Raw genomic sequence first — 13,206 nt, 5'->3', positions numbered from 1 at the left:
CTCGGATTGTGAGAGGGAGACAGGTGTAATGTCTAATCAGGATTGTGAGCATGAGACAGATGAAATGGTCTAACTGGGATTGTGAAAGTGAGACAGGTGTAATGTCTAATCAGGATTGTAATCTAACTTGGATTATATGCATGAGACAGGTGCAACGTCTATTCTGGATTGTGAGCACAAGACAGGTATAACTTCTAACTTGAACTGTCAGTGTGAGACTAACCTACATATTGAACACCAGACTGATGTAACAGTCTAACCTGGATAGTGAGTGGGAGATGTAACAAAAAAACATATCTAAATTGCAAATGTGAGACAGACGTAAGGCCAAACCTGAATTGAGTATGAGACATGCCTCGACTGTGAGTGTGAGAAAGGTGTAACATCTAACCTGGTAGGAAGGGTGCAGCAGCCGTCTGCTGTCAGTCTGACCTGAGTCTCATAGCTGTCTGCTGGACACTGGACAGGCTTCACTGGTGGACACTCTACTGTGCTGCAGTCTACACTGAACACTGAACACAAAACAAGAGATAAAACATTTATCACTGCTCATCAAACCTCTAATTAAGACACCTCATCAAACTCTCATCCAAGCAAATGATTTACCTGCTATAATCACACCATAGACTTCAACACATACTGTCTACAGTGCAGTAAACAGTGCAGTCGTCATATAATGATGGTTTAATAAAAAATACAAATAAAAAACAAACATAAAAAGCACTTGCTGCAGGTTAACATCAACCAATGACAGTTTCAGAGGAAGGCTATTATTACATGTTGATGACCATTAAGATAAAACATATGTATTAAAGGGATAGTTCACCCCCAAATGAAAATGTTGTTACTTAAATGTTACTTACTCGCCCTTAAATTATTCCAAACCTGTATGAGGTTTTTTTCTTCTTCTGCTGAGCACAAAAAAATTTATTTCAAAGAATGATGATAACCAGACAGTTGACTGCACCCATTGACTTCCATAGTAGGGGGGGGGAAATACTATGGAAGTCAATGGGTGCAGTCAACTGTCTGGTTATCATCATTCTTTAAAATATTTTCTTTTGCCTTCAACAGAAGAAAGAAACTCATACAGGTTTGGAACAACATGAGGGTGAGTAAAAAAAAAAAAAAAATGTTTTGGGGTGACCTATCCCCATGTTTACCTTGACTTGTTTTTCAAAAAAGTGCACATATAAAAATAACCCAAATACATATGTGTCCTATCTACCAAACTGCCCTTTGAACAGAAACACTCACATATTTTCAACAGCCCATGACTTTAGCGTGTCTCAAAAGAAAATCACTCTCTTTTATGTATTGGGAAATGAATTACGGTTATTTTTTGAAGCCAAGTGGCTATCTCTGCTCAAGGCTGCCATATTGCAGCAAAATATAGCATGACAGAAGGAGATATATATAAAAAAAAAAGGTACTATGACAGCATCTTGAGATAACCTGCAAAGAATTCAAATCTATCACTATCAGGTTCCTGGTGTGGATCCCCAAGACTCCACAACAATCCATCTATTACTCTAGCAGGAAAAGAATTCGATGTTGCAAAAAAAAAAGTTGACACGGCATGTTTTTTTTATATACAGTATTAGAAAGACCATTGTAGAGGGATAGTCTCCCACAAATGAAAATTCTGTCATCATATCCTCACCCTCATGTCATTCCAAATAGGCATTTTGTTCATTTTTCTCTTGGAAGAATCTTTACACAGTTCCTGCCAAACAATGATAGTGATCAAAAATGGACATGAGGGATAGCATTTCCATTTTGTGGTTGAAACATTCAATTAACCCATGCTAGTGGAGACTGGTTTGTACTGGTTTGGTTGATGTTCACCGGCAAATCACATGGTGTGAAAATGGAATCAAGGAAGTCACAACACTTAACTAAATACTGGATTTCTTTACCTGGTTTGCATTCGTAGAGATCACAGCACTCGCCGGGTTTGCCGGAGCTCTTGGATACCAGGATGTTGAGGTGCCCAGGCTGGCACACTTTCCTAAGACACCCGGCTGGGCTGCACACACAGCGGCTGGGCAGGGGGCAACATTCACCTGGTGGAGCGTAGCCCTCGATTAATATGGAGTCCTCAGGGCAGCGTGGAGAAAACTGCACCTCACACCTCGCCTTAGAACAGTCTGGTCTTTCCTCTACGGAGAAAAAAGAGCACAACTTTTGTCATTTATGATGTTCAGCTATGCTTAATAGTGATTCTTTTACAGTGAATAAAAACTGGAAAGTAAATAAAACAGAGTAACTCGCCAGTAACCTTATTAGAAACTGCGACATGGTATAAATTGAATTGTAAGAGAGATTGTTAGACTCTCACAGATGTAAGTGACATACACGATTCAAATCAATAACCAAAACAAGCTATTAAAGAAAAACCATCTGTCAGGACTCACACCACATATTTTTTAACTCAAAACTCCATGTGGCGATACATATGTGGAGTATTCCTCGCATTAAGCCTCCAATACGAAAATACGAGGTATTTGTCTTCATGTTTTTTTTGTGACAGGTACTGTTTTACCAAGAGACAGACTCATCATGAATATGAGCTGTGACACAGTGACATGCGATTTGTCTCACATATGCAAAGGTAGTAACATCTAAATAACTACATTGTCATGAAAAAACAACAACTTTAATTCACAAAAGTTGAATTGCCATATGTATGTAGTTAGAGGTTGGTAAAATCTTTGTTATTAGAGGTAGGTAAAAACATTTTAAAAAAAAGTCTCATTTGATCAAAAATACAGTAAAGCAGTCAATTGTGTACAAAATAATTTCTTTCTGTTTCAATATATTTTAGAATGTAATTTATTCCTGAATTTTCCGCATCATTACTCCAGTCTTCAGTGTCACATGATCCTTCAGAAATGATTCTAATATGCTGATTTGCTGCTTAAGAAACATTTCTAATTATTATTAATGTTGAATAAATATTTTTTTTGTGGAAAACTGTGATAAATGTTTTATGATTCTTTTATGTATAAAAAAGAACAGCATTTATTTGCAACAGTCTTTAATGTCACTTTTGATCAATTGAATAGATCATTGCTGAATAAAAGTGTTAAATCCTTTCAAAACAAATTATATTATATTTTTGGCTGGTTTATTCTCAATTTACCTGCAGGTAATAGCATGTGTGTCATACAAAATAAATATACCTTTATATACAGTGTATTTTCTCAGTTTCTTTCTAGTAACAGACATGATAAAAGTAGGGCTGACTGACATTTCACTACCTTGAGCAGGCAGAACGATGAACAGCAGCTTCCCTCCCTTTTTCTGAACTGAATATTGACCATGCATGTCAAAGTCCAGCATTTTATGAACACACTCAATTTGACCTTCCTTCATTCAAGGCATGATTGCTTTTATTCATTCTTTACAAGGGAACAACAAGATAACAAAGGAGAAAGGCAGAGAAATTGAAAAGGTGCATGGGAGAGACATAAAAAGAACCACAGAAAAGAAAACTCATGCTGATGTGAATGTGAATGAATGGCAAATGTCAGCAGGAGAGAAACGGCTGACATGCTGTAATGCTCCTGTTGCTTGTGTTCTGTCTGATAACACTTGGCAGAGGGGTGTGTAGTAACACTAAACGCAGCACTACATGTTAAAACACAGGCGGCAGTATTAATAGAGCCAGGGCATCTGAGTGTGTAATTTGACTAGACTGATCTGGGCCATATTGTGGTTTTTCAATCAATATACTGTATGCAGTTTTAAAGGGAGAGTTCACCCTAAATTACTCACCCTGGTGTTGTACTACTGTATGCCCTTCTTTCTTTTATGGACCGCAAAAGAATAAAAAAAGAAATTTCCCACTTGCGCTCATCCCTAAAATGGCAGTGATTAGCGACCGGCATCAAGCTTTTTAAAAAAGATTCAAAAGCATCACAGAATGATCCCATGCGACACGTGCCGTGTATTCCAAGCGTTCTGGGGGAATACAATAGAAATCCCAAAATTGGCTTCACTGAGTTAAATATCTCCGGACCGGAACTTCGTTTTTTTCCAATGACAGTCAGAATGACAGTTGACAGATTTGAACGCGATAACTTCTTGTTATATTACGACGAACACAACGATATATATTCATCCCAGAGAAGGTGGTACATGGGTTGTATTTCATGTTGCGTTTTTGTGAATCTTGATTTCTCATAACTTGTGTGTTTTTTTCTGGGCGAGAAGGAGTGAACTGCGACACTAATAAAGTCTCACGAACGTGCAGTTGTACAAAGGACACCAAAGGCCAAGGTCAAGAAATTCGTTAAATAATACATTCAATTTTGGTTCGTTTTTCACCAAACCCTATTCTATACCCGCAGAACACATGGAATACACGGCACGTGTCGCATGGGATCATTCTGTGATTCTGTGAGTGGGTCATACTCAAGAAAAAGATCCATTTCGAAGCTTGAAATTTCCAGTCTGCACAGAATAGAAAAGAAAAAAGTCTTCAAAATGTCTCCTTTTATGTTCCATGGAAGAAAAAAAGTCACATATTTGGAACAACATAAGGATACATAAATGATGATGATTTATATTTTCAGGTGAACTATCCCTTTAAAAGACGTCGAGAGCCCTTCCCTCAGAAAGGCGAGTATATAATGATCAAACAATTGCTCTGAACTGACGAACAGCAAGAAAAAAAATGCACCGCAGGGCAAAACCAATGACTTTGTTGACTGAGGTTACATACTACATAACCATTACTCTGACACTGATTAATTAACTAGCTAAACTTATTAAAGGCAATGTACTCCAGCCATTAAGCACATTGTTACCGCTTTGTTTGATCTTGTATGAAAATCAAATGTGATGTATGAAATGCATGTCTTACAAAGAGGCTATGGCCTATTATTGCCTTTTGATGTGTTATGGTGTGTTAGGAGAGGAGAGTCCTCCATAGAGGTACTCCTCTTTTGAGAGAGAAAAGAGAGAGGGGGTGTAATTACCTCAAATGATAGACAGAGAGAGAGAACATAATGCTTGTAAATTCACAATAAGAGCAGTGAAGATAGATACCTCTTTAAAAAGCTCCTCATATTTAAGCACTGTGTTTATGTGTCATTATACAAGCGCCCAGGCTTTTTGTTCTCGCCAAGGATTTAGGGGCAATTATGACGGCATTATTTTTTGTTTGCTGGCAAATGCCACTTGAATGTGAAATGACTTGATACATGAAGATGTGATGGGTGAAAATGAGACAAGAGTGAATAAGCGACATGGCGAGGTGTCAAATGAGGCCACATGTAACAGTCGCCAAATGAGACAGAACATCACAACACCTTGCAGTGATGGATGTGACATTTAGTTTATGCATTAGAAAGACGCTTTTATGGGAAGTGGCTTACAGTACATTCAAAGTACTTTTTTAGAACAGTATATGTGCTGAACCCATGACCTTCGCGTTCCTACTGCAATGCTCTACAATTTAAGCTACTGGAGACAAAAAAAACCTCACATTGTGTAATTTTACGTACTTGTTCTTGGCATAATGTGTACTTGTTTAAATTATGCCCATTAGCAATTTAGTATTTTCTTAGCGGATATGACTTTGTAAGAGTTCATTTAAAGTTCATATGTTTATATGGGTCTCAAGTTGCCATTTAAAAATTTTCCGAGAAACAACCACAAATAAAAGCTCCTCCATCTCCTTTCATCATCTGTACATCCTCTCTGCTAAAACCATCCTAGAACTCTCAAAATATTCAACAATCCCCAACACATCAACAAATCTATCCTTCAGCTTTAGCTACATGTGTTCTCTCTCTTTCTCTCTCTCTCAAGAGTGCACTGCTTTAGATAAACAGCCTTTAATTTGTTCTTATACTCAGAGCACAACCCAGACTCGCAGTGTACTATACATACATCTTATCTGGGAATATTTTCACCCCAAAAGGATTGTGGGAAATGCCTCAATTGACTATCCCTTGACTGTTGTGTGCTGAAAACTTTCAAGAACTCAATATAACTACAAAACACACTCAAGACTTATGGTGACTATGGTAAATATGCAAAACTGCATATTTTAAATTGACTGGTTGATGGGTTGCTTATACAATAAAATTGTTATAAACATGTACAGTTTGAAAATAGATATTCATTTTGAGGCATTCTCAATATTTAACAGCAGCCAATATATATATATATATATATATATATATATCCAGAAACAACGTATGAAAAATATTAATATTATTTTTTGCTAAATATTATATTTAACAGTGGTCAATATGCAATACCAACCAATATGGATAAATTCAAAGTCTAAAATTGACTAATAACCAACAGAGTACCAATATATCTTGTAACGAAAACAAAACTGCTGCTAAAAACGCCAAACTTAAGAAAATGTACAAAACAAATCTAGATACTGACTACTAGGTTGTTGGACCCAGACTAACTGATCATCATGACCCATCCATTGGCAGTACTTACTGTTCGCTGGGCCTTAATGGTTCTTATTAATTGTAGCCTGATGAAAGAAAAGGTGAGAAAAACACTTCCTCCTCCACTACGACGAGAGCTACTGCTCAGTTCCTTTTTCATGTTTTTCACAGCCTTCGCTGTGATTTCTCGTTTGACAATGACAGCTGTTCACCACTGATCGCATGGACTTGGTTGCCAGGCATCTGCTGCTGAGATGGAAACAGATTGTTACATATAAATTCAATCTGCGAGCAGCCTCGACCCCAGGGCTTATCATACTTCCACCTCCTAAGATACGACAGAACACACCATCTCCGGCCTCTCACCGTAATGAAGTCCAATAACACCAGGGACAGTGCCAGCGCACAAAAAGATGCTAATGTCCATTTAGATACCAGCAGGTAATCTATACAGTTTCACATCTAAGACTGAAACATCAGGAATGAAGTTAAAACATTGATTATTGTGCTATAATGAGCTTATTCATACGGAGCAGAGAATTTTGGCCGATAAAAAGACCCTACGTGCAGAATTATTGCCTATAGAAATGCTGTTTTTCAAAGCACATAATCAAATCAGCCATCATTGATGGAGACAGGACTCTGGCTGAGAGCAGCAGGTTGGCTTGGCACTGTAAAGTCATTACTTGTTATTTCACAGAAAAAGTCCAATGGATCCAGGGAGACAGTGGCAGAGAAAAGAAAAGTCCATGGAGAGTATAGAAAACCCAACAAACTGCAGATAAACAAGCAGACAGCTCCTACTAAGTAACTGTCTTCAAACTTCAAACAGTCTACATCACTAATCCACCTTTAATTACTACATAATTACTTTTACAACACCATTTCAAGAGCATCACCATACTGTTCGACAGCCTTCACACAGTTAAATGTCATGTTTTTTCTCTGGTTTGGAGAATGAATCTTAATTTTTGATGGCTTCAGTCTTGTTGTAAACCTCTATTATTCTCCACCTACATCACAAATGAGTCAGCTAATCAAAAAACCCACAACATAGTTACATAATGACATATCCTTGTCACAAGAAAAAAACAAAACAAATATAATATGCATCCTGTTGGATTTATAGTGTTTATGATCACTAGTTGCAGTTCAGTACTTTGTTCAATTTTGAATTTTATGTCATCTACAATATGCAGTATACATATAAAATATCCAACATTTAGTACAAACTAAATTATGTAAAAATATGTTATAAAAGGCAGGTTTGCATCTGTCAGTTCACTTGGTCTTTCAACAATAGTGGATGTGCAGTGATAAGTGATATATTTATTAAATTCGTATTATATACACTGCTGTTCAAAAGTTGACAGAAAGACATTTATGATGTTACAAAAGATTTCAAATAAATTATGTTCTTGTGAACTTCCTATTTATTAAAGAATCCTGAAAAAAAGTATCACAATTTCCACAGAAATATAAATATTTATATTAATAATTAGAATGATTTCTGAAGCGACACCGAAGACTGGAGTAATGATGCTGGAAATTCAGCTTTGCCATCATATATATAAATTACACATTTCAAAATATTAGTGATTTTACTGTATTTTTGATCAAATAAATTCAGCCTTGGTGAGAGATAATTTTTTTTTTAAAAACTGTATACACACACACACATATACATATATATAATTTAAGTCGTTTACATTTATGTCATATAATTTATGTATACTGTAGCACGCCTGAAACGCTGTATTGGCCTTCATGTTCTTCTAGAAATGTATCTATCCATTTTGTAAAGTATTATGTATGTGAGCTCTCAGTAAATTAGCTAAATAAACATGTAATGAAAACAATCGCATTTGTGCGATACCCGGAGCTTGTACAAAACTTGTACAAAACCCAGGCTTTTCCTTGCACATACAGTACATTTCAAAATTAAAAGTTCCATCTTTGAATCATAGAGCTAAAAAACATAAAAAGCTTTTATATCATGTATAAATTCATTAAGAACATCAGTCAAACTCTGATTTACCTTCCCACATGTCAGCGATCCATTTAAATGCAAAACGACAGAGAGAGGTTTGATGAAATGTAAATAAGGAAGGTGATAGATCAGCCTTCTCAGCCTAAGGCAAACAAGAATGAGGAAAGATTTGAGACGGTTCGTGTTTTTCTTCACTGATGGAAGCTGCTCTGAAAGAACCGAGGTACATCTGCACACAGTGTGCAGTAAAAGCACATTAACACTGGAGTGAGTTTAGCTCTTATCCAGAACCCAGTGAGCTGAGTTCATATATATAATTTTAAGGCTCAACTATTTCCCTCCTTTATCCAATATAATATTCTTAGGCCCTCCAATCTTAGTTGATGTGCTTCTATTGTAATAAAAATGCATCAAATAAGGCATATGATGCCATTTAATGTAGTACATCTCTATTTTGTTTTAATAATTCATATTAAAAAAAAATATGGCATATTGGGGCCCTTCTAGAAGTTTGGTGAGGCCCTCTAGTGAGTCCCGACATGCTGGTTGAGAACGACTGTTTTAAAGGTACGCTCCTGACATAGCGGATAACCAGGCTGTGTTCGAAATCGCACACAACTTCTTGCTATAAATTGTATTGCATTTACTGCACTGCATTGTAAACTTAGCAATATTCGAACATTCAATTCTATTTGAATCAATGGAGAGTTACTCTTTTATAGAATAGTGCTTAATGCTTGAGAAAGCAACGTAAGAAGAAAGAGCGAACAAGGACTGCATTCTATAGAGATCCCCATAAGTTCGCCAAAGACCTCTTTGTCGAGGAGAAAACCGGGACTCTCAAAGTACCTGTGAGGGAACTGGAGGAGCACCTGAGAACGACCTACTCCGTCCCCGATGACATGCCACCAATCCAACCACCTGAGCACCAGTTGGACACAAGACCCCCAACATGGAGTGAAGTTGAGAACACAGTAAAGCGGGCAAGAACAGCATCAGCCCCCTGGGCCCAACGATGTTCCATATAGGCTCTATAAGAACACACCAGGCGTCTTGAAGGTCCTCTGGAAGCTAATGAAGGTGACATGGGAAAAAGGCATCATACCTAAGGCATGGCGAAGGGCAGGAGGGATCCTGATTCCCAAAGAGAAGAACTCCTCAACCATCCACCAATTCCGCCAGATTAGCTTACTGAATGTGGAAGAGCTGCGTTCAGTGGGCATGAGTGCATCAATGAAGAGCCGATACCAACTATCCTGGAGAAGCCCATCAAAAGCCTTGGTCGGTGGTACAACACAGATGTCAAAGACGCCGAACAGGTGGAACAACTCAAGCAGGATACCATCAGAGGCCGAAGCAGATCAACAGCACTGCTCTCCCAGGGAAGCTGAAGCTCTGGTGCCTTCAGTTCGGACTGCTGCCCCGCCTTATGTGGCCAATTTCCATCTATGAGGTCACCCTATCCCACGCCAATCGGTTGCAGCGATTGGTGAATGTGCAGCTGAGAAAGTGGCTTGGACTACTCAGATGCCTCAGCAGCATAGGCCTGTACGGCAATGGAGCCCTCTCTTTGCCAATCTCAAGCCTGGTGGAGGAGTAAAAATTTTCTAAAGTAAGGCTCGAAATGACCCTCACAGAAACCCGGGATCCCTTCGTCAGGGGGGCTTCTCCCACCTTAGCCACAGGGAGGAGGTGGAGGCCAGGTGTAGCAGTGGCACAGGCAAAGTCCGCTCTGAGACACCGAGACATAAATATGGCCATGTCCAACAAGGCAGACGGGGCTTAAGGTTGGGAGCAACAACACCCACATGGCAGAAGGCTACTCCAGCTGAAAGCCAGCGCCTGGTGGTTAAGGAGGTGCGCCACCAGGAGGAAGCGGACAGATGTGCCAGAGTGGTATCCCAAGCCAAGCAAGGCCGTTGGATGAGGTGGGAAGGTGTTGAGAGGAGGAAGATAACTTGGAGCGAGCTGTGAAACACGGAGTCCAATATGCTGAGCTTTACCATTAGAGCCACATATGATGTCCTGCCCTCTCCAACCAACCTACATCTCTGGTTTGGAGAGGATCCAGCCTGCCTCCAGTGTCTTTCCCCAGCAATCCTGAAACACATCCTGGTGGGCTGCAAGACCAGCCTAACGCAAGGCAGATACACTTGACGCCACAATCAAGTGCTGAAGTGCCTGTCTGCTACACTGGAGAGTAAGAGGGTAACCGTCAACGCCATGCCTCTGGAAGCCCAGACTACCTTCCGGCAACCAACATCCTTCGTCTGGGAAGGGGAGAAACGGTCGACCAATCGATCACCTCCAGACTCATGCCCACTGAACGCAGCCCGGGACTGGGAAATGCGGGTAGACTTAAGTCAGAGTCTCACCTTCCCACCCGAAACTGCAGCGACCAACCTGCACCCAGACCTGGTCCTTTGGTCCAAATCCTGTCGACGTGTCTTTATAGTGGAACTGACAGTTCTGTGGGAGGAAGCCATCGATGAGGCATTTGAAAGGAAAAGGTTGCGATATGCAGATTTGGCTGCCGAAGCAGAGGACCGGGGCTGGAAGGTAAACGTGCTTCCAGTGGAAGTGGGCTGCAGGGGCTTTGTAGCTAGTTCCACCACAAGGCTACTAAAGGAGGTTGGAATCAGAGGACAGGCTCAGCGGAAGACCCTAAAAGACCTTGCAACTGCTGCCGAAAGAAGCAGTCACTGGCTGTGGCTGAAGCGGAAGGAGACGGTATGGGCTGCCAAGTGACCCCATGGAGCCTCCGGTATGACACACACCCAGGTCTGATCAGCCTGTGGTGGGCCAGCCTCGGGTGAGGGTGTATTGTGATAAAAGGCCGAAACACCCAATGAGGCCGGGGTGCACAACTGATGATGTGTCGTATTGGAGGCACCAGGCGGTCATCCCCCAATCCAACCCCACCCAAGAGGACATCTCCAACAACAGCGCTTGCTGAATATCAAGGGATTCTAACATCTAGTCCTTGTAAGCATAACGCATTTAAATGCATCATAAAAATAAAGATTATTTATTGGCACCTACGATTCTATGAAGAACATTTAAAATCCATAGGACCCTTTCATTGTACAAAAGGTTATTTTTAGTGTAAAAAGGCTCTTTAGATTATTCAAATGTTCTTGATTCCTTAAAAATACTTTGGTGAACCCAAAATGGTTCTTCTATGGCATTCGCTGCAAAAATCCTCTTTTTGGAAGCTTTATTTTTTAGGAGTATAGACACTCAAATGCACTTCCATAATTTCACACTAAATCCAAACCAAACCAGTGGAGAGACACATAAAGAGAAATGAATCAAAATGGAGTACATAGATACAGCCCTCAGTTGACTCATTACCGGTGCTGGTTAATTGAGACTGTCAGACTGAGCTCTCTACAGTCCAACAACTGTCAAATTCACAATACCCTGCCCCTGGAGAACATCACTGACACACTTCAACCAACCCATTATACACATCTGGATTTGGAGAGCCTAATGGTCCACATCTGTTGAGTGTGCATGCCCAGCAGCGAGGGTGATTGAAGAGCACGTATGGACCAGCGCACACACGCTTTATGCCACGGCCCACATTTGCTGTGAAAATCATTCCATGCTCAGAGGTGCTGTTAGCACATCATCATCATCGAGCATCCATATGGACACGGCAACACTTTGTCCCTGTGTTTCGTTTCTTTGGCAACCATTTACAAGTGTGTTTGGTGAGCCCTCACACACTGAGGTGAGAAACATCTTAACACATTTGCAAGATGACCACGTAAAACATTAGATGGGGGAAAAAAGGTCGCTGTATGAGGGAGAGATGTTTCTCTTTCCAAAGATGGTAACTGTGAAGTCCACTGTGATTTAGTATTCATGAATTTCTAGCGTAAGTTCTTATGGCATCGCAAGGAACACATTTTTTCTATCATTCTAAATTATTTAAAATGCAATTTAGCTTCCACTCATGTGACTTTTCCCATATAGCCACCATGAAATCAAAATTGACAATTCATATCCATGCACATATTTTTTTTAAATTCATGTGCCCTCTTTATCTTTAACAAAGGTGTAAAGAGTACCTGTAAACCATACTTGAGTAAAAGTACAGATACCTTACAGCGAAAATGACATTACAAGTTACTAGTCACCAGTTTCAAATCCCCCTGTAGTCAATAATTTTATCCCTTAAAACATATCTTTGATCACTAGTTTTTCCTTGAAAAAATTCCTTCATGCCTTAAAATAGCTTGAATGTTACTCTACACCCTTGCCTCATTTAGTATAAGCGGTTCTGTGAATATGCAAATTAGCCCCGTCTCCACTCACACTAGTTTAGAGATCCACTCGTTGACGATCACACGTTCACGTGATTGGTTACAAGGTAGTTTGTGACGTCAGAAACACCAGCGATTTCAAACCGCGTTTTTGAGACTGTCTTTGGTTCACCATAGTTTTAAGGAGAAAATACTCTGCAATAGTGTTGACTCATGAATTTGCACATGGTTTGTCATAAAGCATATTAAAAACACCACATAGACATATAAACAACATTAAAAGCTTGATTTTCAAGCTTTAAGTATTTTACTCATACTGAATGTAGGCTCCAAGATGCACTGGTCCTCAACACCTAAGAGACATGCCAGTGAAAAACAAGAAACAGTTGATTTGTTAAGGGAGCAATGACGTGTTAATGTTCTAAAATCTAAATAAAACTGAACACCTCTAAATTGCAATAAATCAAAGTTGACACAACAGTCTCTTTAACATCTACAAACACTCAAGTGTCAGTTAAGCTAA

At 39.6% G+C, this 13,206-nt stretch overlaps 1 protein-coding gene across 1 annotated transcript in view; it reads right to left on the bottom strand.

The window, feature by feature from the left end:
• crim1 (cysteine rich transmembrane BMP regulator 1 (chordin-like)) overlaps window positions 1–13,206 on the bottom strand; it is a 115,979-nt gene that overhangs the window by 49,252 nt on the left and 53,521 nt on the right. Inside the window, exons 3-4 of the mRNA XM_056245542.1 lie at window positions 1,920–2,162; window positions 392–512 (exon numbers count right to left, since the gene is read on the bottom strand). Coding sequence (XP_056101517.1) covers window positions 392–512; window positions 1,920–2,162 — 364 coding nt within the window. The remainder of the gene's footprint in view (window positions 1–391; window positions 513–1,919; window positions 2,163–13,206) is intronic.

The sequence above is a fragment of the Rhinichthys klamathensis genome, unplaced genomic scaffold (assembly GCF_029890125.1).
Source record: "Rhinichthys klamathensis goyatoka isolate OS25496 unplaced genomic scaffold, OSU_Roscu_1.1 h1tg000032l_1, whole genome shotgun sequence".
Lineage (NCBI taxonomy): Eukaryota > Metazoa > Chordata > Actinopteri > Cypriniformes > Leuciscidae > Rhinichthys > Rhinichthys klamathensis.
The sequence above is the reverse complement of the archived record's forward strand: the minus strand, read 5'-3'. Positions and strand labels throughout refer to the sequence as shown.